General features: G+C 36.8%; 2 protein-coding genes across 4 annotated transcripts in view; both read right to left on the bottom strand.

Moving 5' to 3' along the window:
* tmem237a (transmembrane protein 237a) overlaps positions 1-3,159 on the bottom strand; it is a 16,923-nt gene extending 13,764 nt beyond the window's left edge. For all 3 annotated transcript variants that reach the window (XM_052143009.1, XM_052143008.1, XM_052143011.1), the window contains exons 1-2: positions 3,083-3,159; positions 1,739-1,868 (exon numbers count right to left, since the gene is read on the bottom strand). The gene's annotated coding sequence lies outside the window, so the exon portion shown is untranslated. The remainder of the gene's footprint in view (positions 1-1,738; positions 1,869-3,082) is intronic.
* mpp4a (MAGUK p55 scaffold protein 4a) lies at positions 1,440-27,312 on the bottom strand. Its single transcript, XM_052142800.1, is given in 16 exon segments — positions 1,440-1,448; positions 1,739-1,916; positions 3,083-3,270; positions 8,023-8,088; positions 8,215-8,254; positions 8,256-8,298; positions 8,889-8,970; positions 13,310-13,445; positions 13,566-13,645; positions 14,769-14,846; positions 23,014-23,065; positions 24,165-24,230; positions 24,443-24,552; positions 25,784-25,972; positions 26,773-26,850; positions 27,289-27,312. Coding segments are annotated over 16 exon segments (1,419 nt in total).

Genomic DNA, 27,312 nt, shown 5'->3' with positions numbered 1-27,312 from the left:
AAAACAACCAACAACCTGCCCCAACCTGACATTTATGAAAATGTCATATTTTAAACTAAAATCTGGATGTAATGCAGTGTGGTTTTATTGCATTCACTTGTTTTTTAAATATAGGAAGTGTTGTTTGCAGGATGGATTTCATTCCTCTAATTTAAGACAGTTCTAAGTTTTTGTAGTCAACATACAAATAATTAGACTTTTTTTTTAAATAAATAATAGCACATGTGACTACTGCTCCAGTCTCCCCTATATACAGTATACAAAAAAAAAGTTAATGACCAGGGATGCACAGATATTTATTTATTTTTTTGGCCGATACCGATTTTAACAACAACAACAACAACAAAAATTAAACTGATAACGATACAGATATTCTGCAACTTACCTTATTTTGCCATCAAATCACTTATTAATTAGGAATTCCTAAAAATGTACAAAGAGGTACAAAACCTTTTCTAACAATAAATAATGTACATGACAGGCCCACATTTTAAAGAGAGCCACTATGAAAGATAAAAACAAGTTAAAAAGATACAAAAAAATAAATAAATACGATAACATGATTATTAATATGAAAAAAGGTTATTTTTTAACTTCTGTTTTTGCAGTTTAAAACAAAGCCTTTTAAGGTTTAGTAATCGCACAAAGCCATATCAATATCAATAGCAATATTAATTCAATTAAATCAGTCATGCAGCATTTATGAATATCATACTGATATCTCAGAAGTCAATGTTTGCTGGTTCAACGTCTTTTGGATAGTTTCCCTCATCATGCAGCCTATAGGTAAGTGCCACTTTAAAACTGCCATTTCCCATTATAGTGTTTTTCTCCATGCATTAACATGAGAAAGAGATGTGAGAATTAAATATTCTTAGGAGTGCTAACCCTTCTAAATATTGTGACTACTATTATTTCTGGATTGTGCATTTGAATGAGCAAAGTTTTTACAAAGTGTGTTACTTAGAAATTATAAATAAACCATTGTTTTTTTATTTCTGTTTTTTCATGCTTATTTCCGATATGCCGGTGGTTTTAATTTGGTCAATAAATGCCCAATAAACATCATCAGCCGATACATCGGTGCATCCCTATTAATCACATCAATAAGTCTGGTCATTGCACATGCTTCGTTATTTCATGATCATGGCAAGTTAAGTCACCATCGCTCAGATCTAATTTTGAAGTAAAATATCCAGGCTACATCAAGCAAACAGGTGAGTTTTGATCACAATCCAACTACGTCTGATTATACCAGATTATAAACAGGGTCACATGGTCACACAAGAGGAATGTAAACACATAAGCAATGAACTACATACACAAGAGCACAATAATAGTACTCAACGGACGAGTTCAGAGTACAATTTGAGACAGACACAATGAAAGACATCCCAAATAACTGATATGGATAGAAAGCTCATAAGATTGTGATTTCATCAAAAAGACTAGAGAAATCACAAGTTGAAAGGGTGTAATGAAACACAGGTGCATCAACAAACCAGACAACTAATTTTGTTAAAACAAAATTTGACAGCTTTCTATTAAACGTTTTACCATTCAAGTCTGCGTTTGAATTAATAAATCATATACGGCTTGCTGTAATAATCTTAACAACAAAAAACCAAGAATATTATACATTAGATTGAGCGTAAGGCCCAGCACAGCATACTGAACATATATTATTTAGAGCTCTTTGGGGTATAATCCAGCTATTATCCAGAGTGTGATAACTTACCAATTGTTTTCCTCTCATTATTGTCAGGCTAGAGTCCCGGTGAAGGAGCTGATGGTGTGAGAGTAGGAAAGGAGTCTTGGCTTTGCCGTCAAGCTGTCTAATCCTGGGTTTAATCCTCACAGACGTGCATCTGCCAAAGAGGGATTTAGTGTGGCATAGATCGGTTAGTAAGGACACCCTGAGAGAACCACACCTGCACACACTAGTGTGTACAATAAGCTTATCCCTTATCTAGACACCATTAATCAAAGCTGTTATATAATAAATATGTATTAAGCATGCTTAATTAATTCCACTAAAAAACACCAAGTGAAACAAATAATTACACCTAGTGCTAAGTTTTAAAATGCTTTATTTTGAAGTGACACATTTCCAATACATATAGTACTGGTGGCATGCCGACAGACTGTGTATAATAATCACAATATGAGAGTATGCCTCGCCTCTGGAAAACTAATAATACATAATCTAGATGAAATGTCTATTATAGAATTTGAATTTGTCTATAATGGCAGTAATATAGTTGACATACCCTGAGCTTTTAACATAACTGACAGAGAAATCAGACTTAGAAAAGTGTTTGAAATGTATAAATAACATGTATTTAAAAAGACTTATTGTATTCTTTTAACATTTTGCAAGAAGAATATATTACTTTTTCATCTATCCACCGGTTAAAACATTAATATTTAAATTAAATAGCATGGCTTCTTATAAATAAATAATAATAAATTAAAATCTGCAGGTTATCTACAACTTCAACAACAACAGCAATGTCTCTACAAAATATGACAGTTAACAGGGAATATTTAATCAGATTAATCCTTTAAGAAAAGCATTTTTGGAAAAATATCACTGAATGCAAGAATGACTATTCTTGAATAGACATAAATTACATTTATTAATTTAGCAGATGCCTTTTACAAATGATGTTTGTAAAAACAGCTTGTAAGCCAATGTAAACATGTGGTTGCAGGCAATGCAAATGACCGTGCAAATCACCAGAAATAAAACATTCGATCTCCTAAGACAGCTAGTGAAAGACCTCAAGGCCTAAATATATTTATATATTTGCCAAATGGTGCCAATGAAATACCACCAACAGTATTTACCTTATATCTCAAGGTAATGTGCTTGGGATTTTCTGATAGCTAATTCACAAGTAAAATCACTCCATGTGCTCTAAACTCCCTGTAGAATTAGCAATTGCTTTTTTTATAGCAATGTAAGATAGGTTAAGTCAACTCTTTACATTCCTTCAAACAATTCCCTTCCAATCCGAATAAGCCTTTGTTCTTATGTCTAGCTCGGTGTGGGTGTGTGTGTGTGCGCGCGTGTGTGTACCAGGGTTTGTCAGGGGCAAGCCAGCTGGCAGGAATCCACTGTGGCTCTTCTTGAGCATGTTGTATAGCTATGAAAAGATCCATGCATGAATCCTGCAGAACATCATTCACTATCATGCAGTCAAAGAACTGCCGGTATTTGGCCTCCATAGTCCTATTTGCTTCCTCAATCTCTTCAAAGTCCTTAGTCTGAGAAATTCAGTTGGAATATATTAGGCTACATTTCATCATCAAAATTCATGAAAACACTTTCCTTCTTTTTGTAGCTGCTTAACAATCCATAAGACTCCAGTGATTTAATGCATGTCTTCAGAAGCAATATGATGGATGTGGGTGAGAAACAGATCAATATTTGAGACCTATTTTATTATAAATATCCACTTTCACATTCTTTCAAATTTGAAAATTGAAAGTGGACATTTATGGTAAAAAAGGAATTAAATATTGATCTGTTATAACTACTGGAGTCTTATGGATAACTTTTATATGGCTTTTATGTGATTTGTGGAGATTCAAAGGTCTGGTCATCATTCACTTGCATTGTATGGATGTACAGAGCTGAAATATTCTTCTAAAAATCTTCATTTGTGTTCAGCAGAAGGAAGAAAGTCCTACACATCTGGGATGGCATGATGATGAGGAAATGATGAGAGAATTTTCTTTTTGGGTGAACTATCCCTTTAATTGAGCGTGCAGCGTCTATTTATCACCAATTAAATAAAAGTGGTTATTTTGCATTATTAACCCAATATTGTGTTTAAAAGTCTCAAGTCTTGGCAGTTATCATAATACAGATACACAATAATCGTAGTTGTCTATTTTCAGTCTGATAGGGTGCATATCTAGCAATAGAACTGAATAGAACGTGTCCTGAAAAATATGACAGGTTGCAATCAACACTCCTCTATACACATGCAAGGGACAGCTGTATTTGTTTCTATAGCCTAGCTCAGGGACAATAAAATTATGTATATATATATATATATATATATATACACAGTATGTGCATGTATAGTACGTAAAAGTGTATATTTTGTTTTTTATACTCTGCCTTTCATCATTATTATCACATTTTAGCTTTTTAAAATTTTTTCTATCAATTAATATTATGCCATGAAATTACATTTAATGATTTTAGCTGTCACAGTTTGAAATAATGTGTACAATTTACAAGTATTTACATTGAGTATACATTAATTTGTATAATAAGCGCTAAAACAGTAATGTCTGTTTTAAGAATGGTGGCCGGAGTGTCACAGAAGTGTTTCGGTAAAGCGAACATTAACGAGAGAGAGTCACATGGTTTCTTAACTTCATCCGTGCTGTGTAATTAAAAACAACATTTATTTACTTTTTACTCAACAACTGACTGTAGAGAACTGAAAGGATATGAAAAGACACATTATTCCATGAAAGTGGAATGTGTGGATCTTATCTCTTATGGATATACAGAACATTACATGGAAGAAACGTTCTGTTTTGTTTCAACAAAAGAAAGCAATTTTCCAGGTACCGGTATTCCTATACTTATATTTCTAAAAGCTAAATTCAAGCACCACAAGGACCTTGTGCAAACCCTGTAAATAGTGTAGAAAAAAGACAGAGATTTTGGAATATCTCATTTTACTTTAATATGGTTTGTGATATTTCGAAAAATATACTGTCCCATCCCAAGAGAGTGTACTATAGAGGCTCGACCAGGTATTCTATGCATATAGGAATTTTGCATATGTCACACAGTATACAGAGAGTACTACATATATAGTAACAGTAGTAAGATGTGTGCTATTCCAGATATAGCCAATATCTTACTTTGAATGATCTCTTGATGCAGCTGTTAGCAACAAAATTCTGGTCTATTCTTGTTTGCTTCATGTATTCAGGGGATGGGGGCTTCACAATTATGATGTAGTCTTGATGAAAGTCTACACACCCCTGTTAAAATGCCAGGTTTTTGTGATGTAAAAGAATAAGACGAAGATAAATCATGTCAGAACTTTTTCCACTTTTTCCACTTTTCCATTTAATGTGACCTATAATGTGAACAATTCAATTGAAAAACAAACTGAAATCTTCGTGGGGAAAAAATGAAAATGAAAAACCTTACAATAACCTGGTTGCATAAGTGTGCACACCCTCTTATAACTGGGGATGTGGCTGTGTTCAGAATTAACCAATCACATTCAAACTCATGTTAAATGAAGTCATTACACACCTGCCATCATTTAAAGTGACTCTGATTAATCACAAATAAAGTTCAGCTGTTCTAGTAGGATTCTACTGACATTTTCTTAGTTGCATCTAAGAGCAAAAGCCATGGTCCGAAGAGAGCTTCCAAACCATCAGAGGGATCTCATTGTTGAAAGATATCAGTCAGGACAAGGGTACTAAAGAATTTCCAAAGCATTAGATATACCATGGAACACAGTGAAGACAGTCATCATCAAGTGGAGGAAATATGGCACAACAGAGACATTACCAAGGACTGGACGTCCCTCCAAAATTGATGAAAAGACAAGAAGAAAACTGGTCAGGGAGGCTTCCAAGAGGCCTACAGCAACATTAAAGGAACTGCAGGAATTTCTGGCAAGTACTGGCTGTGTGCTACATGTGACAACAATCTCCCATATTCTTCATATGAATGGGTTATGGGGTAGGGTGGCAAGACGGAAGCCTTTTCTTACAAAGAAAAACATCCAAGCCCGGCTGAAGTTTGCAAAAACAAACATCAAGTCTCCCAAACGCATGTGGGAAAATGTGTTATGGTCTGAAGAAACCAAGGTTGAACTATTTGGCCATAATTCCAAAAGGTATGTTTGTGATAAAATAAGAAAAGTAATAACTAACTACACACCAGACACCTGGCTACATTCTACAAAATCTTGCATGCCTGAGATACATGCAAACATCTGCTGAACTCACTGTATGCACAAATAAAGCAAAGAAAATGACTAATAATTAGAATACAAATATAACACAAAGATATTATAAATATTAGTAATGTAACATAGTTAGTTGGTATTTATTTAATTAGATTGCAATTAGTGCATTAAAATCTTCAGTACAACTTCCTGCTTGAGTATAAGGTGAATAGGACTAGTTAAACCACCTTATACTAGTTTGTGCCAAGAACAGCTAATTTTATTAAGGCCTCTTTAGAGTAATTAGATCAGGATGGTGAGAGGGTAAGGATAAGACTAACCAACAACTTAAAGATTCCACAAAAGTTAATATATTACTGCGTGTGTGTGTGTTTGTTTGTGTACTTAGCTATAGTTTGGGGACAAATATATACCCAAAAGTAAGCTAAATTGACAAAACCTCCATTTAGGGACATTTTGGGATGTCCTAATTTGGAAAAACAATTCATACATAATGTAGATAATGATTTTGAAAATTCTAATAATGCAAAAAGATTCCTGTTAGTGTTAGGTTTAGGATGTGAGTTAGGGTTAATTAATAGTAATTATAGCTAGCTTTATATAAAAGCAATAGATGTTAATGATGTGTGTGTGTGTGTGTGTGTGTGTGTGTGTGTGTGTGTGTGTGTGTGTGTGTGTGTGTGTGTGTGTGTGTGTGTGTGTGTGTGTGTGTGTGTGTGTGTGTGTGTGTGTGTGTGTGTGTGTGATATTAACATACAGGGTCTGATGCAGGAGTGCACTTGAGAAGGTTGTGCTTTTGCTTGCTGCAGAAAATGAAAGACAACCTCAATCTTGTTCGGAAATAGATGAAGAGTATAATTACTCTATTTGGGATAGAAATAAAAACAGACTATTTGAAGTGGTTAGTGGAGGGGATGAGGTCACAACAGGGTGAGGCACTGTGGAGTTTCCTGGCCTGCCACCAGCATTTGTCCTTCTGGTATACAATCATTAAGATCCCTAAAGTCTCCTTTACTAAAGGCCATGCCTGCATCTGGACAGGGGATTGCAGGGTCCTGATATGGACTGTAATCCACCATGGCTCTATGGGACACACAGACAATCAGTTAATAATGTTAGCCAATCTTACATCAAACAAACAAGTTAATTTACATTAGATAAGTCTTTGTTCACTCATTTAAAATGAGGAAATATCTGCTGTAATGTCAGTTATTGACTGGAGCTATAATGAATTTCAGAATTTCTTAGTATTTGGTATGTCACCCTTTTGTTTACAGGGGTCATGACATGCCTTTTTTATTATTTTAATATGTTCCTTGAGGTTCACTTATAATAATAGTCACTTATTTGCAAAACATGATCGTTTTTCACCCTCATTCAGACCCTCTGTCAGAAACGCTCAGTTTTGTTGCTGCTTCTCCTTTAAGACTCGACAGTACGCCCACTGTTATGATTGGCTCTCTGCTCATAACTAACCTGCTCTTTCCCTGCGATCTCACTGCTCACCACTATTAAGTGGGCTATGGAATTGATTAAAGGTAAAGTAGGTGTTGATGTGGTGTGGGGCGGTCAGACGCAAATGTCTACCACAGTGTGACATCACATTGTGGAGGATGGCAGCTTGGTTTCAACAAAGTATTTTCAAGTTTTGAGTTCTGAAACATACATTATGTTTATATGGTACAATTACCTCTTATAGGTCAAAAGACCAAGGACAATTTTTATCTTCATGTCATGACCCATTAAGTGGCAGCTAAGTTTCTATATTTGTTCAAAACCTGCTGATCCATGTTATCCCAGCATGTTCCAAAGAGCATCATGTGTGCTTCAGTGGAAGCAAGGAAATCTGATCTTTTGTACAGTACAAACAAGTTAGCAGGGTCATTGTCACATGTACATTTGTCAAAATCCTAAAACATTCATTTATTTACAGGTTCTGAATTTTTTGGACGCCAGTGTATTTTCAGCAAACCCAGACATTTTGGAGAAATTGCTGGCTGGACATTACTGCAGTTTAATTAATATTTAATGAGGATATTTAAAGTGCACTAGCAGTTGCTTGGCGGTTGACGGGTTGTGATGAATTAGGAATTACTTTGAAAAGAATATTTCCCTGAGATCGCACCTGTAACAGTAAATGTGTCACTGCATGAATGAATGCTTAATAATTATAAGAGTAGCGAATGTTTGAAAGTCTTAAATATTCTGGAATGGGCTAAGAGTTGAGAGGCTGTTTTAATCTCGAGCTTACCAGAATCTTATTGATATGCTTGGGCTGCAGTCCCTGCACTGCGTCCATTCACTTCCACCAGCTTATCACCAGAATGAACGAGTCCTGGAACATACACACATTCAACTGATCTGAGTGATTGGGCAAGGTGAGAGGGGTCCCAAGCCCTTTGACGATGGGAGCCCACTAAGGTCTCCTATTGCATAGCCTAATTATTTGGGCCCGGGGAAGGGTACCGTCACCCATAAAAAAAATGTCTCACTCTGGCCTGGTGAAATTTTACCAACAGCCTTGGAGATTAGTATTGTTAATCTTATACAGGGTTAAAATAATCACAAGATGCAAAAAAAAAAAAAAAAAAGGTGAAGAGTGTTTCTGTGCCACTAAAGGCGCCAAACAAAATTGCAAAAAGAACAAAAAACTTTATAAACACTTCCCCCATCTGCCATTTTCTTGCCCCAAACACATTCCACTGGTTAAGCCAATATTTTTTTAAATGTTGTGCCCAGTTGGGCCGCTCAAACAAACAGATAGCAATTCCATTTGGTGGCGTTAGTGGCATAAAAATGATACACAACACCTTTAACCAAGCACACTCTTTGCATAAATTTAATTAAAAACATGACTGAACTACTGTCATAGTGTCACACTGAGTACTACTATATGCTACTAATAACTTCTGACAGAATACTTACCACTGTGATCTGCCAGTCCTCCATGATTCACCCTAGCAATCAACATACTCCCTCTTCTCTCATACTTTTTAATTGTTGCGCCCTAAAAATAAGAAAGCAGACTGGAATGATCAACATCAATTAATTTTGTCATTGTTGGACAGTTGGTTTCACATGGTGATTTCTGCAGAGGAAAGGTCTGACCTTATCTTTCTTCTGCACATGAGGGAAGGGGGCTGTGGGTGTAATGAAGATCACATTATGACTAAATATTGGAGGAAGGAGACTGCAGTAATGAGATGTCAGAATGCAGTCATGTCAAACTGAAACATCCCTAACCTGACCTAAACTAAAAATGCAACAGATTACAAAGAGGAACTTAAATGGTCTGGTAAATGGTCTGCACTTATATTGTTTCGAAGTTTTAAAATAGTTTTAAAGTTTCAAAAGTTTGGGGAAAGTCTGATAAGATTGATGAGTGGACATACAGTATTTATGAATATGATTCAGACAGAACGAAAGTATTAAATCTTAATCTTACAATATAAATTATTAAGTAGTTTACCATTGAAGGCAAGGAAAAAATTGTGGGAAAGCTCAAGAGTAATAACTACCAATAACTACCTTCCACAGGTTTTGAGCATGGATGGAATATCATGAACAAGAGATGAAAGATAAAGATAAATTAGAAAGATAAAGAAATTGCCTCTTTGTCGTGTAGTGCCGTGGTAGTTAAAATAGAAAACCAGCAAAGAGTAAAGTAAGGAGAGAGAAGAGGAAACACAGTCACACTTATTTCCTCAGCTTTGTCTTTTTCTTCTTGCTAGTGAGGCAAAGTTCTGTACCATAGTCATCATTTGGCTTAGAAACTGTCAAGCCATTTGAGAGGGAAATTTTTGGTGATACACGAGAAACATCCATGTAAGAGCTGAGAGAAGAAGAAGAAGAAAATGATGATGGTGATGATGATGAAGACAAATTATTTTGTTATTGAACGAATCATGGGGATGGGTGGCGGAAGCAATGCTGACATATTTCTTTGCTTGAACTTTTGGGGAGTTGGGCACACTGGTTGTTTTTGATACATTTTGGGGTCTGGAAGCATGAGACACTTCTGGAGACTTGCTGGCTTCAATAAGACCCTGCAGTTTGTCCACCACTTCTACCAACAGACTTAAAGCCTGGGCGTTTACTTCAACGCTGTCCGCCTTCTTCTGCCCGAGGTCTCTGACAACACTGGTGCTATGCTCCATACTGCTGGCCACAGTATGGATGGTGGACTTTAGTTCATCCAGGCTGTGTTGCTTAGTGAAAGCCAGAGCTGGATAAGTAGAGCGGGTTGCATCTATGGAGTGGTGCCTTTGAAAAAGAGGACTGGAGGGGGCTGTCTGGGAACAGAAGCCACACTCGGGTGGGCAGCATGTGCAGGGGTATGCTAGAGATGAGTTGAGCCTGGGAGTGCAAGCTGCAGTTCTACTTTGATTCCATCTATGTTGTTGGTCTTCAAGTACAGCATCTATGCCATCGATACAGTTGTCTTCAAGTTTTGAAGGAGAAAAACGTGATAGATTAATGTGGTTTCAAAATGAAAGACAGTAAGTCTGTGTAGCGTAATTGCATGACTGGAAAGTAGTGTTTCACGGTATACAGTGCCAAAGTACTATAGCTTTATGCAAGCTTCAAAATAGCAACGGTACCACAGTGTTATTTAAATGGTAATACCATATATTACAGTAATGTCATGTATCTGATCTCAGTACAGAAGTAGTGGCTGTTTAAATAGGATGCTTCATGGAGCAGAACGTAATGAACAGAAAGCAGGATTCTTGAGACATTCTTTTCCAAATTGAAATCCTTTCAGCTTGACACAGTGGGCCCTATTTTCATATATGGCTCTATACTGAGTCAATGGGCATGGCCATGAAGTTTTAGTATTTTCATGCAAGCATGCACCAAGTCTAGGCGCAAGTGGATTTGCCGATATTGCATGCGCAATGCGCTAATGGACTGTGCAATTTAATTCTGAGCTTCTTCTCTGGCACCGCCTACATCCAAAAATATAGTCTGTTCCCTGTCAAGCACCAGCCATATAAACAAAGACAGCACATTCATAAGGAGTTGTTAGTGTAACTGCAATGAATTAGAAGAATAGAAATATGGACTTATGTTCTTTTGTGCATTAACTATTGAATCTCTGGCATATATCTATGACAGTGACAGGCTGTATGCGCACTTCACTTCTACCGGTCGATTTTTTTAAATTACATTCATTTATTGAAACATGAAAAAATTAAACCTAAAATATTTCTAAATTTAAATTACACTTTAAACAACATACATATACAGTATAATCAAAATAAGGCGTAAAAGAAATCATACCAAATTCAAACATTTTACTCTTTCCAACTTCTTCCACCAGTCCCTTTTGGAATGACTAAAAAAATCACTCTACGACAACAGGTGGAAAAATACCAGTACAAATTAGATCATAAATACAAATGTAAATATAAACATAATAATAATAATAATAGCAAATAAATCATGACCTAAGGATAGTTTAACACAAATCTCATAAATCTTTGTTTCATGAAATGGCTATTGACATGGACATAATTTAAATGTTCCACTATATTTTCAGATTTTGGACATGAGCTTTATTACCACCTGCTTGGTAGAACCTTGAAACTGCAAATGCAGGAAATTAGTTTGGACTTTGCATTGAGATAAGATGTGGTTTTGAAATGCCTTAGCGCAAATACCTATTTCTCAGGAACATAGCAAATTGCGCTTTGCGCCACTTCGTTTACATACAATACACCCAGATTTGCATGCATATACTCACAGATAGCACAAACACTCCCTTCCATGCCCACTTGCACTGGTACGAAAACTGCACTTAGAATTAGCGCTCTCACGAAAATTGGATAAGGTGCTTTGCTTTGAGCACTCATGAAAATAGAGCCCAGAGTTTTATAAAGCATTTGGTGTGAAACACTGATATAAGAGCAAGATGCAATAGCCTAAGACGTGAGATGCATGTGAACATACAGTAGACAATTAAAAAATAGCATAGATGGACTATAAGATTGCTTCGTCTTCCTTCAGTTTTCTTTGGTTGGACCAACTTGTAACACTGCGCAAAAGTTATCAAATTAAGACAGAAGTTCAGAACTACATTATTTTTGTATAATAGTATTGTAATATCTATTACAATAAAAATAACAGTGCAAAACTGTTAAGAATTAATACAACAAAAATTGATACAAATATCTAGATCATTCAACCAACATGAGTTGTCTCGTGATCCTACATGGTACTGTGATAATTTATCTGCCATCATACCTTAAGGCATTATAAAGGTAATGTGACACCCCTATTGGAAAGTGTTCCCATGGCCTCGTCAGGCAAACAGAAGATGTCGCTGGGCCATAAATTGCTGGAGCTGACTGGTTTAGCCCTCCCCTTGAAAGCTGAGCATGGCTGTCCTGGGGGCATGGAGGACAGCAGACCAGTGGAGGAACACAGACCTCCTGCAGCCTTCAGGAGGCTTGATTTTTCTGAGCCTAAACACCTGGCTAAAGCCAATTTTTCCACTGTGAGACGCCTAAGGCTGTTCCAGCGACTGGGCTTCCCCCCCTCCAACGCACTTATAAGTGAGAGAATGGGATGAACAAGTTAACCAACTAACAACACTTAAGATTAAGTTAAACTGAAATCTTACAATAGCTAAGTAAGTATCAAGACAATGCAAATTTTGTTCACTCCAACTTTGTGATTGATTGTATTGGCAATTGAGAAATATGCAGCTCAGTAGATCACATCAAAGTGACAAAACTAATGAACATAATGGACCTTAGGGTGCCATATTTATTTTGACATGAATGAAAACTAAGCTGCGAGGGTAAGAAAAACAGTACGTTCAATAGGTTGTACTGTCTTACAATCCAATTTTCGCAACCCATGCTTTTTCAGAATATTTTATTTACTGGAATTTTTTGGGAAAGATTTATTTTCAGTGTTTTGACCAATACCAACGTACATCATAGTATAACCTATTGAACAGAATGTACTTCTAACCTTAATGGCCTTGTTTTCATTCGGTTCAAATTAAATGTGGTGTCTATACTGACTGTATAACAGAATTAGTAGGATTTGTATGTACGTATGTCCCAATACCAAATGAGACTCAAACATCTGAGTCCAACAGCTTTCAAAACCACATTATTATGTAACAATACAGCACTTAAAGACACTAAAAGAATGGCCAAATACATTTAATGCTAAATTCAGCCATATACATTTCACCACTATACAGTACATGATATACAGTAGTATGATACACTATAGTGCAATGAGGGACCTTACTATACAGGATTAAATTAAAGCTGTTAGCCAACATACTGTATATGAAATTGCAAAGATACCAATGACCTTATCCTCACCAGAGGCTGATTGTTCTTCATGAGGCAAGCAATCCTCATGGCCTCCTCATCTTCAGGCAGGTTGTCAGGAAGGGGAGGAAACACTGGATCATAGTCCCTCTGAGCCTCAGAATCATGGGCAGAGAGCAAAGCCTGGGGAGAAATACATAATAAATGGTTAAAAAACAAAACAAAACAAAAAATGGCCAAAAAAGATTACCCACAGCAATGGTAACACATTTAATATCTTAACATTCAAAGCAACCAGAATTCAGAAAGCAGAGGGCTTCTCAGCAAAATATACAATTCTTATAGGTCCAGGGAGGGGACGGCCAGTCCTCGCACATTGGCATTAATCTGTGAGACAGAAGATGACAATTGAAGTTGATAGGAATAGGTCTTCCACATCATCAACAATTTTGACATCATTTAACCACCGCCATATGGCTCAAACCTGTATGACTTTCTTTCTTCTAAATGGATGTTAAAGGAATAGCTCACCTATAAATGTAAATTCTCTAATTATTTACTCATGCTATCCCAGATGTGAATGACTTTTTTCTTCTGCAGAACACAAATTAAGATGAAAAAAAAAGAGATGTTCTTCTAAAAATCTTAATTTGTGTTCTGCAGAAGAAAGTCATACACATCTGGGATGGCATGAGGGTGAATAAATGATGAGAAAATTTTCATTTTTGAGTGAACTATCCCTTTAAGCAGAAAGTCCAAGCTCATCTTTTCCCTTTAACAAAAGTAAATTGGAACTGGGACTGTCGTGGTCTAAAAATGACATAAAGTTCATGTGTTATATTAAAAGTCCTCAGTCTAAACTGAAATTTAGGTTGTTATTCACTGAATACCTTGCAGTTAGAAGCATAGTGCACTCCACACCATAGGTGGAGAACATCTCAAGCTTAATTATTTTTCCTAAAGAATTGTGTATTGTGAATTTTGCAAGTACAAAGGCATGTCGATTTGAAAGCTCGGGCATAAGGAGGACGTTTTTCAGTGAATAACAACTGACATTTTGGTCTGTTCCTAACTCAAAAGAAGGTTGTTTTAGGTAAGTTTTATTTTGTCCATTTTGGAGCTTGACTGTCACAAGTCTGCAGGGCTGGACTGGTAATCTGGCACCGGACATTTTCCCGGTGGGCCGACGCAATTTTGGGCCGATCAGGGGCGGAATGTCCATCTAGAGAAACGGGCTGGCCGGTGGTTCTGCCGTGAAACGTGCCGAATGGGCCGCCGTGTTATGCAGAACGGATCACAAAACTGCGTCGTGATATGCAGAAAAGGACAGTGAACAACCTGATCAACAACATTTGGCCTTCCCCTCAACAGCTGGGCCAGTTGTCATGTAAAATCCCAGGCCGATTTCTCTTCCCAGTCCAGCCCTGCAAGTCAGTATCTACTTTCACTGTATAGAAAACAGCAGCTCAAACATATAGCTAAATGAAAAAAATATGCCCAGTGCACTGACCTCCTCAGACAGTCTTGAGGAATAAGGCAAGTATTGGGTTGGGGCATTCCGACTGTGCTGCACCAGACAATCATATACCTGGAGAAAAAAACTAATCCTTTATGTGTAATGCAGCTGCTAACTTTAAATACTGCATCTCAGGTCCTATGATCAGTTAAAAACTGACCATGTTGAATATTGATTGGTAGGAGTATTGAATGAGCAGGCTACTGTATGTCTTGGCACTGAGCAGACTCTACAGAATATCAGTTAACATGCCAATGTTCTGCCCAAACTTACTATTATCATTATAGCCAGGTTGTATCATTGGCTCCGCCTCCATTGACTGCAGTATGACAAGGCCCTCTGTTCATCAGATCACTCCAATCCAAAAAAAAATAAACCAATGTCAAGAAATATATATATATATATATATATATATATATATATATATATATATATATATATATAACACACACACACTGTATATATACACCGATCAGCCACAACATTATTCCACGTCTAATATTGTGTAGGTCCCCCTGGTGCCAACAAAACTGCGCCAACCCGCATCTCAGAATAGCATTCTTGAGTACTTTTGTAACTGCTGATCTCCTGGGATTTTCACACACATCAGTATCTAGAATTTACTCAGAATGGTGCCAAAAACAAAAAAAACATCCAGTGAGCTGCAGTTTTGTGGACGGAAATGCCTTGTTGATGAGAGAGGTCAACTGACAAAGTCTACGGTAACTCAGATAACCGCTCTGTACAATTGTGGTGAGAAGAATATCATCTCTGATTGCGATTCTTAGATGCGGGTTGGTGCTGTTTTGGCGGCACAACGGGGACCTACACAATTAGGCAGGTGGTTTTAATGTGGCTGATCTATGTATATATATATATATATACATACACACACACACACACACACATATACATTAAGCAATATCACACGGCACACAGCAAGAGTGCGACATGGCCCTACATCAGCATCACAGTGCTGATGTAGGGCCATATCGCATGATTGCGAGTGTGATATTGCTTATATACAACAGTTCAATGAACAAGTACATTTTGAAAAATTAGGAAAAACAGAGCACAGTCATAAAAACGCATTTGTGCATGGAACTACTTTATTATCCGACGGATCAGAATTTGCCATTGCTGGTTCAAACCAAATGATGTGTCCAAGCCTCTGTTATTAATTTAAAAATTTGCTATTTCGAAAAAGTTATTGGATAAACAAGGATGTATGTGTGCGTGTGTGTGAGAGAGGAGATGCTGTCAGCTTTCTCAGTGGAAAAATTACGTCCAAGCGGGGGTGTTTCTCCATATTTCGTGGTAGACAGTGCTCAAGAGTCGATCACTATAGAAACCGCTATGTCCTCTGCCATTTTAAACAGCACCCATTGTGTAATTAATCACTCTGTTGAGTCTCACAGCTGTGATGAGCCGTAATGCTGAAGTTTGTTTGTTTAAAGCCGTTTAAAGCTATTTCCTAGCTTTAGTAGTGTAGTAGTAATACAAGTGATCAGGAAGAGCTGTTGTATGTAAACGGCTGACGCGGATTCACTTCACGGCACCTAACTGGCACATATTACACACAAAAATGATCTTTTGCCACCACCTGCTGGCTAACATATGTAATGTCAAAAAAAAGAAAGAGACAAACAGTAGCTCTTAACACATATGCACTGTTCTTTAGTTTAGAATGGCATGAACACAAGCGGATACACACACAGTGAAGCGTTGGAGTGCTGATGGTGTCAGACTATCAGTGCTCATGGAATGTCTCTCGTCCAATCAAATACACACACAAGCATATACATTTAACTGATTACTAGCTAACCTGCCAAAAACTGAAAATATAATTATCAGCATACATAATATCAAAATACACTTGAAGGTTGCTGAAGGCCATGATCAGATTTTTGTTCCAGGACATGGGTTACATTTATTGTAGATGAGAGATATATATAAGTTTTATTTTTTAAGTAGTCAAAAGTACTCCTAATTGAAGAATCGCCCACTTACAACATTATATAATAAACAATTTAGAGTAAACGAATGTGAAAAAAACACATGCATATGTATAATTTAAGACACAAAAATACAAATAAAAAATCATTGTTAGAATAAAAATAGTTTGCCTTCTTATCTAACATATTCACCTTGTTACTGTTATTTTGGGGATATAAAGTCTTGTTTCTCAATATGATGGTAAGGCAGTGCAATTTGTTAAATAAACGTTTTCTACAACAGTACAATTAAAAAATCTTACATCGAAGCCAAACAATAAGTGTCACATTGTAGTTAACCTTCAGTTTAAGAATGAAAATCAAACCAGACACATTCATTCTGATCCCTGAACTTCAGTGTGACTCAGTGCTACAGAAGCAGGTCAAGAGGCCACATGTCAAGATTATAGCATGATCCCACACTTACCGCTTTACACCCATGTCGCTGTGCTTCTCCAAACCACACTTTCTACATCCCACGTTTAGACCAGGTGGCTGTGGAGCATCTTGTCAGTTGTGTTTTATATTAAGGTGATGTGCTGCCTCTGGCCTGCCAACATGTATGTGATTATAATATAAAATGTCCATGGAAGGGCAGATTGTAATCCCTTTCTATCCTACTTAATCCTGCGAGGGGGCGGCCTCAGTCTGAGCACTTCAATAGGACCGCCTGCCACTCAAAGCTCCTTACATCTTTCTGCTTTTAGAGCTAACTGGACACACACACACACACACACACACACACGTTGGGTTTCCATGTTTTATGGAGACTTTCCATAGACATAATGGTTTTTATACTGTACAAACTATATATTCTATCCCCTAACTCTACCCCTAAACCTAACCCTCACAGAAAACATTCTGCATTTTTACATTTTCAAAAAACATAATTTAGTATGATTTATAAGCTGTTTTCCTCATGGGGACCGACAAATTGTCCCCACAACGTCAAAAATTCCAGGTTTTACTATCCTTATGGGGACATTTGGTCCCCACAAATTGATAAATACACTCTCACACTCTTACACACACACGGTCTAACAACTTCAAGGCATGAATCAGCAACCAATAAATCCAAGGACTTAACTTGGCCTGAGGCTCAGACATTATCTTTACACAAAAGACAAAGACAAACACAGTTCACAATACCAGAGGGCACAAACCAACAATTACCTATAAAAAATCTCTTTAACTGCCATATATGTGTGCTCTTAAGAAAAGATTTGAACAGACCAATAAATAATAAGGAAATAATCCAAACAAATATTGTAAGTTAAAAACCAGAGCATCACATCATGCAGATAGGGCTGAGATGAAAAGCAAATAATTTTTTCCATAGAGTAAATAAAGGTCACAGGAGATGTTAATTCCTCCTCCACGAACTCCTGCAGTACTATACAGTGGGTAGTTGTTTAATCTCTCTAGTATATATATTATAATAAATAGTATTTTTACAACTTTTTTAAGTTACAACATTTATTAAAATAGGTAAAGCAGTCTTTCAGAATTTGTTTAAAAAAAAATTGTTCATCATTCATTACTCTTCTCTATTCAAATGTCTTTTAGAAATTAATTTGCAATAAGAAAGTAACAACAGGCCAATTAATCTGCCAATGTTTGGACAATTTGAGATTATTGGCATCGGCTGAGAATCGTGCTGACTAACAAAAGTGTTAACTTCTCATTTGATTCAGAAATCTACCAACAACCTTGTTCATTGATATTAAACATTTCCAGTTTTCAATGTTTATCATACATTTTTATTACATTTTGTTTAAGGTAATGGTCCATTTGACTTTATCAAAATATCAGAAATGGCCTTTAAAACAAACATAGTCAACCACAAGACATAACACTTATCAGCTAAATATTTCAGTGCATGTTAGACAGTTCAAAGTACACATTTAGAGGAACACACACATACAAATCTATACTCTCTATAGGGCATTCATGAAATGACCACAATTTACAGATTATTTCTAAAGATTTGCCAATGGACAAAAAGGCCTGTCATTTGAAGTACAAGTTTGGTTTAGTAATTTTATTCCCTTATTGCAAGTGTTGAATGCCACTTTTTCAGTCAATGTGAATCCAGTGATATTGCTCTAGAAATATAGATCTTAATTTTTTGATAAACTTCAGTAAAATTACAAATTTTAAAATTTGTTCAAATTAAAACTGAACAAAACTTCATAGTGTTTTATTGGCCTGTCAGTGTGTTTTCATGTTGAAATGAAAACCATTTCTATGAGAATATTCTGGATGTTTCAGTTATACATATTATAAAAACACCTTTTTGAAAGTGAAGAGAAACCATGCTACTACTCAGCACGGCACCATATCCGGAAGTCATGAAATAACTTCAATTACAACTACATTATTTGTTCACAACTGGCCATATCAGAATATACAGCAGAGGGTAGAGAAAACATTTTGCAAGTCACCTTCAAATATTGGTGCTTCAGAGACACCATTATGTCATCAACCTCTATTTACGGATGAATACCTGCATCACAAGACTTCAAAAAGTATTAAAAAAAATGTATTCAATCCAATGCAGTGCAGCTCTTTGTAATGTGCAAAATCAAAACTAGCACAACACCAGTAACACAACCAGAATACGGTTATTACTAGGGATGCGTCAATACCGTTTTTTGTTCCAATAGTTCCTTTTTGGTACTCTATAATACCAATAACATTATTTTTAGCAATTCTGCAATTTTCATGTATAGTATACTGAAATAATTATGGGGACAGTGTTTTTTCTTTAATATTCTTTTTGTTATTTTCATCAATTGTTAATGCCATTTTCCATATCATGTTTTCAACATCAAATACAGGAACCTGTACATTAATACTAAAGCAACATAACTAGTGTTGGGAAGCAACTAACTAAAAGTAGTGATACTAAGAACTTGCTGCACATACAGCTTTTTACAGAGTCCCTTATACAGTACGGTGGGAATATTCTTTCTGAAATAGTTTTGCGTTCTCTCGCAATAAGTTTTGCTTGCCCTCGCAATAGTTTTGAATTCCCTCACTAAAAAATGACCATGGTTTTACTAATGTAACCATATTTCAACCTTGAAATTTGTAGTAAAACCATAGTGATAATACAGAAAAATTAAAACTATGGTAATAAAAATTATTTTGTGGATATTATGGTTTTACTATACAAATGCCAGTTTTAGTATGTTTTTACTTTAGTTAAAAACCATAGTAGAAACTATAGTCTTTGGCAGAAATCATTTTTCTACAATAACATTGTAATAACCATGACCGTAATAGGCAAACAATATTTGTTTTTTGCAGAAACCGTGGTTATAATACAGTTTTATTATAGATTAATCATGGTAATTCTTGAGGTTACTATGGTTTTAGTACAAATCCCATAAATGGTATTTGTAGAAAAATCCTAACCACAAAGTAGGATTTTTATTACCATAGTTTATTTTTTCCTGTATTATTACTATGGTTTTACTATGAATATCAAGATTAAAATATGGCTACTATAGTAAAATCATGGTAAATTTATTGCGAGGGAATGCAAAACAATTGCAAGGGCAAGCAAAACGTATTGCGTAGGAATTCAAACTACTGCAAACTACTACTCCGTGGCTTTACGACAGAGTAAACTGAGGAAATAATCAAACATGCTTTCCAAGAATGTCCTCTCACAAGTTAGCATTGGGAAGTCTGATTCACTTTAGTGAATTCATTTGTTCAGATGGTTCATTCAGACAGTTTCAAAAATTATTCATACATTTCCTGTGTAGAAGTCCTGCAAGAAGAGTCCCTGTGTAGAAGTCCTGCATTTTTCTTTTTTTTTTTTTACCTTGCTAGCAAAATATTTAGTTAATGTGTTAATGTTTTTGGCTCAGGAATATACAGTGGGTACGGAAAGTATTCAGACCCCCTTAAAGTTCATTTTTTTTCCTCATTATTGTACACACAGCACCCCATATTGACAGAAAAATACAGAATTGTTGACATTTTTGCACATTTATTAAAAAAGAAAAACTGAAATATCACATGATCCTAAATATTCAGACCCTTTGTTCAGTATTTAGTAGAAGCACCCTTTTGATCTAATACAGCCATGAGTCTTTTTGGGAAAGATGCAACAAGTTTTTCACATCTGGATTTGGGTATCCTCTGCCATTCCTCCTTGCAGATCCTCTCCAGTTCTGTCAGGTTGGATGGTAAACGTTGGTGGACAGCCATTTTCAGGTCTCTCCAGAGATGCTCAATTGGGTTTAAGTCAGGGCTCTGGCTGGGCTATTCAAGAACAGTCACGGAGTTGTTGTGAAGCCACTCCTTCATTATTTTAGCAGTGTGCTTAGGGTCATTGTCTTGTTGGAAGGTGAACCTTCGGCCCAGTCTGAGGTCCAGAGCACTCTGGAGAAGGTTTTCGTCCAGGATATCCCTGTACTTGGCCGCATTCATCTTTCCCTCGATTGCAACCAGTCGTCCTGTCCCTGCAGCTGAAAAACACCCCCACAGCATGATGCTGCCACCACCATGCTTCACTGTTGAGACTGTATTGGACAGGTGATGAGCAGTGCCTGGTTTTCTCCACACATACCGCTTAGAATTAAGGCCAAAAAGTTCTATCTTGGACTCATCAGACCAGAGAATCTTATTTATCACCATCTTGGAGTCCTTCAGGTGTTTTTTAGCAAACTCCATGCAGGCTTTCATGTGTCTTGCACTGAGGAGAGGCCACTCTGCCATAAAGCCCCGACTGGTGGATGGCTGCAGTGATGGTTGACTTACTACAACTTTCTCCCATCTCCCGACTGCATCTCTGGAGCTCAGCCACAGTGATCTTTGGGTTCTTCTTTACCTCTCTTACCAAGGCTCTTCTCCCCCGATAGCTCAGTTTGGCCGGACGGCCAGCTCTAGGAAGGGTTCTGGTCGTCCCAAACGTCTTCCATTTAAGGATTATGGAGGCCACTGTGCTCTTATGAACCTTAAGGGCAGCAGAAATGTTTTTGTAACCTTGGCCAGATCTGTGCCTTGCCCCAATTCTGTCTCTGAGCTCTTCAGGCAGCTCCTTTGACCTCATGATTCTCATTTGCTCTGACATGCACTGTGAGCTGTAAGGTCTTATATAGACAGGTGTGTGGCTTTCCTAATCAAGTCCAATCAGTATAATCAAACACAGCTGGACTCAATTGAAGGTGTAGAACCATCTCAAGGATGATCAGAAGAAATGGACAGCACCTGAGTTAAATATATGAGTGTCACAGCAAAGGGTCTGAATATTTAGGACCATTTTTCAGTTTTTCTTTTTTAATAAATGTGCAAAAATGTCAACAATTCTGTGTTTTTCTGTCAATATGGGGTGCTGTGTGTACAATAATGAGGAAAAAAAATGAACTTAAATGATTTTAGCAAATGGCTGCAATATAACAAAGAGTGAAAAATTGAAGGGGGTCTGAATACTTTCCGTACCCACTGTATGTATGTAAATTAGGGTGTAGATGTAGATCAAATTCAACGATGTCCCCCAAATGTAGATGCTCATTCATTCAATGACCGTCACTGTTTCTATACCACATAAATACTGCTCTGATTAAATTATATTATCTGATATATACATTTAGTATATTTAAAAAGTTACTGCTCCCTTAGAAAGTAGCTTGTAGAGCTATAGTTTCAAAGTAGCTTCCCAAACACTAATCATAACTCAAAAATACTGCAAATTCTTTACTTCTTAAATTTTTATATCATTTGAAATATAACCATCTATTGGTACATTGTATCTGCAATAGGATAATTTTCTGTATCAGCTGATCACTTTGTTAAAATATCGGTATCAGCCTCGATTTCCTAATCAGTGCAATTCTAGATAACAATATATAAAGTAACAGTATCAGTACTGATGCACCCCTATTTATTACTGAAACCTTTTTACTGTAACATGCTGCCTGTTTGAATAATACAATAAAATGTCTATTTTTAGACTTTTCAGTTAATAAAGTCAGTTTAAATACCTAATTTAAATATCACCGTGTGAAAGTATCAAAACGTATAACATTTTGAAATTAGTATTTCTTTTTTATCTGTGTACCACAGTGATTATGTGAGATGTTAGTGGAATGTGAAGAGTTTGAGCACCCTCTTCAGAACAGAAATAAATGAGTACATCTTGGCTTGACCTGTAGTCCTCGTCTATTTAAATTGCACCTACTCCATAATTTTGTGGCATATGCTGGAAAAGCTGTGAATGCACTTCTCACAAACAACCCACTACTATGTAGTCTTCTCAAGCTGAATCTGGCTCTAGCAGGCCTAAAGATAGAGACAAAAGAAAAATAGTACAAGACTGAAGAGAATGAGAGAGGACTAGCGATTCTGTGTGTGAAGTAGGGCTGGGATAAACGATTATTTTTTAAACGATTAATCTATCGATTATTTTTTCGATGCATCGATTAATCTAACGATTCATTTTTATTTATTTTTTCAGTCCGATTCGATTTCGATTATCTCCCCATTAATTGACTAATAGCAATTTATACATGTTGATTTACATATCTGAATGAAAGAAACATGTATTCCTTAACATTGCAATATATGTTTATTGCTCTTAAAATTCCAAAATAAAAGACTATACAAGTGCAAAGTAATGCATTCTTAGTCAGAGGTAGCATTCAATAAAACCTTGAAGCCTTGAAAACACACAGGTCTAGCTTACTGAAAAAAAGTGCATCTTGTAATTCTTCTTTCAGATTAAAATAACAACAACTTGATGTCTAGCATTCAATAAAAAAATTAAAAGGTCACCCAAAATACTTGTTTAGAGCAATTGAAAGAATACAGTAACCATTGTAAACTTGAGGGCTTTAAGCTAATACAGAGAGTGCTTTTCCAACAAAAAATAAAAAAAAATTAACAGTCAATTAACTCTGACAAGAACGAAGAGTAAAAGGCGTTTACTATTTTGCCAAGATTAATCAAGATGCCGTTTTGGTGCAAAGAAAGTTTAAGCAGCATTTTACCAGAGGCTTTTTGCTCTCTCTGCTGGTCATGTAAAGTTTGTGGAGGTGTGTCAGATGGCGAGGAGGACTGTCCTGTCAGCACCTGAGTGCATTCATTCTGCAACAGTGTGTGATAAAACGATGGCAAATTACGATAAACAGTAACACTATATGCACTCATTACCAATTAGTTTATGAAAATCTTACTTAATGATAAAAATATGCCGACATTTATTGCCAGTCTGTAACATAAAGCAGCATAATGTAGTATTTTTGTATAGCTAAAATAGCTGGAACTGGCTGATACCAGAAGTGGTCCACATTCAAGGTTGATAATGGCGCACTAGTTTTGCTGAAAAATGCATAAATATGCCAAAGTGTGTTTGCATTCATTGTACTGTGTGTATACTGACCCATCCTCAAGCCCGTTCTTGAATGTGCCATAGTAAACTGTCCCATCTGGCCACTTCAGAGTCCCTCTTTGGAGTAATGTGAAGCACAATAACAGAGTTAAGAGCAAGTTGAAACAGTGAATTCAATCATGCATGAACCACCTTAATCAAGGTTAAGTTGTTAGGTTAAAGCTGAAGTGTGTAGTTTCTGTGCTAATAGTGACACCAACTGCAAAAATAAAAAGGTTCCCCGAACAATCCTTTCTGCTTGCTATTGGTCAGTATATACATGCACTCACTTGCCATGAGGTTTGCCTGATAACCAGTGGCCATTATATGAGTCATCTTTGAGTCTTCCCTCTTTGCTGAAAGTGTGGGTGGCTGTACAGGACACAGGAGGTTCACCTTTCTGGCAGCATTCCACACATTCCAACACAAAAATGTATGAGTAATAATAATGTGCAAAAATAGAGAAAAATATGGTAATGGTATTTCAACATGTTTTATTGTCAGTAATGGAAGTTCATACAAATTGTGAAATGAACTACTAAACTAAACTACTGTGTTCACACTTTAAATGCCCTCCACCTTTCCTGGCAATGCCCAAACACTCCTGACCCTGAAAATAAACTGTTACATACCATGGGCTATTAGGGGGCCCAGTATTTGGCTCTTAACCTTGCTGAGAGTGCAGTAAAATGTTCTCTCGGCTGAAGCTAGCTCATGGATTGTGGCTTGAAACCCATTGCATTTTGATCAGTCAAGGCCAAACAATTCAGCCCTCCTCCAAACACACTGCTTACATAGCCAATCTAAACAAAAGACATTGACAAATTAGTGCAACAAACAATTAGCTTTATTTAAATAAAATAATAAAATGCAAACACTGAATTTAATCCTGGACAATGTGTGCCATGTGGCAGGGTGCAATATCCTGCAGAAAGAGGCCACTGCCATCAGGGAATACCAGTACCATGATGGGGTGTACCTGGTCTGCAACGATGTTTAGATAATTGGCACGTGTCAAATTGACGTCATGAATGGCCGGACCCATGGTTTCCCTTGAGCATCACACTATCTCCACCAGCTTGCTGTTTTCCCACAGTGCATCCTGGTGCCATCGCTTCCCCAGTTAAACGACGCACATGTACACGGCCGACCACATGAAGTAAAAGAAAATGGGATTCATCGGACCAGATGCCCTTCTTCCACTGCTCCAATGTCCAGTTCTGTCACACACAAGCCCATTGTAGACACTTTCGACGGTGGACAGGGGTCATCATGGGCACTCTAAATGGTCTGTGTCTATGCAGCACCATATACAGCAAGGTGCGATGCACTGTATGTTTTGACATGTCACCTTGTTAGTAGATGATGAATGTTAGTTGCTTCACCTGTGAGTGGTCATACTGTTTTTGCTCATCTATGTGACATTAACAGTACCAAACAGCTGATTTGTCTGTCTAAAGCTCAAAGCGTGCCAACTTTAAGAGCAGGGCTGCCAAATGCCTTGTTAATAGCCCAATGGCAGTAGGCAAAGCAAAATCCCATCAGCTAACTCAAGAGTCTATAGACTTTTACTAACAGCTTAACAACTGTAAAAACAGAGTACTAAAACGGTAATATCAGCCTTTACAAACATTCATGCAGAACGGCAAAAGGGTGGGCGTCTGGGTATAAGTCCCAGAGAGGGTAAGAGAGGTGTCGGTGTTCTCTATAACTTGCTCTCCAGTGTAGTAGAGTATGGGCTGATAACAGTCACCATCAGCCAGCAGCAAAGTGTGAGTTTGCCCTGCTGCTACATCCCACACACGGATGCCATCAGAAATCTGTCACACATACACAGGAACAATGACTTAGATTCACATGTAAAACAACAGCCTTAAAGGGATCGTTCACCCCAAAAAAAAAAAAAATGTGCTTATTATTTACTCACCCTCATGCCATCCCAGATGTATATGACACAAAAAAAAAGACTTATCTCAGCTCTGTAGCTCCATACAATGCAAGTGAATGGTGACCAAAATTTGAAGCTCCAAAAAGCACATAAAGGAAGCTTAAAAGTAATCCATAGGCCTCCATAAACGACTATAAATCCATATCTTTTGAAGCTATCCAATCAGTTTTGGATGGGAACATATGGCAAGCTTTACAATGAAAAATGAGTTAAATTGTGGTACGTTCTCACCCTAAATCAATTAAATTGCTTAATCGAGTCTTATGGATTTCGTTTATGCTGACTTTAAGTGCTTTCTGGAGCTTGCATTGTATGGATCTACAGAGCTGAGATATTTTTCTAAAAATCTCCCTTTGTGTTCTGTATAAGAAAGAAAGTCATACATATCTGGGATGGCATAAGGGTGGGTCATTTTTGGATTAACTATTCCTTTAAGTATTAAAGAGTGTTCATTTTATATAATGAGCTCTACATTTACTCCCTTATTCTCTTGAACTTGCCCGACTCCTCTTTTTCATTGTCTGTGCCAAGTAATTTTCTTTGTCAAATTACAAGTGTATAAGCATAAAGCCTTCAATGAGATATCATTTGTTTTTTACATAAAGATCTCTATGACTTAAAAAGTAAAGTAAACTGTTAGTTGACTAATAATGTAAAGTATGTACAGTGCACCTTAGCCAGATTAGGAACTGTGCTAGGAGCGTTCATATGACCCAGCTGTCCAAATTTGTCACTTCCCCAGGAATAAACCTGTGAGAGGAGAAATACACACTCATTGTTATCAGGAAGAAGTATGAGAAGAGAATAGGCCATGTGGGGATCCAGAAATAAAGATCTTTCACAATCTTCATAGAGAAAATGATGTTTAGCCATATTGTATAAACCTTACAAGACAGATCTACTATAAGCTCCACAGTTTTTAATTTAGATAACATTCACTAACAAAAGTTAGTTTATTTGGGATGTTTTAGTCATTTTTGTTAAGAAAAACATAAAACACACACACACACACACACACACACACACACACACACACACACACTCTTTTGGATACTTTTTGTTGTGAATCAAATTCTGTACTTGGTTTGGTTCAAGGCTTCTTTATAGAATAATTATGCAGTCTCTACCTGACATTGAGCTGTCAGAAACAAGGAGTGATTTGCTCCAGCTGTGATTTTGACAACTTACTTTTTTCTTAAGCTCTTGATGCAT

The sequence above is a fragment of the Xyrauchen texanus genome, chromosome 14, assembly GCF_025860055.1.
Source record: "Xyrauchen texanus isolate HMW12.3.18 chromosome 14, RBS_HiC_50CHRs, whole genome shotgun sequence".
Classification (NCBI taxonomy): domain Eukaryota; kingdom Metazoa; phylum Chordata; class Actinopteri; order Cypriniformes; family Catostomidae; genus Xyrauchen; species Xyrauchen texanus.
Note: the sequence above shows the minus strand (reverse complement) of the source record. Positions and strands in the feature narration are given on the sequence as shown.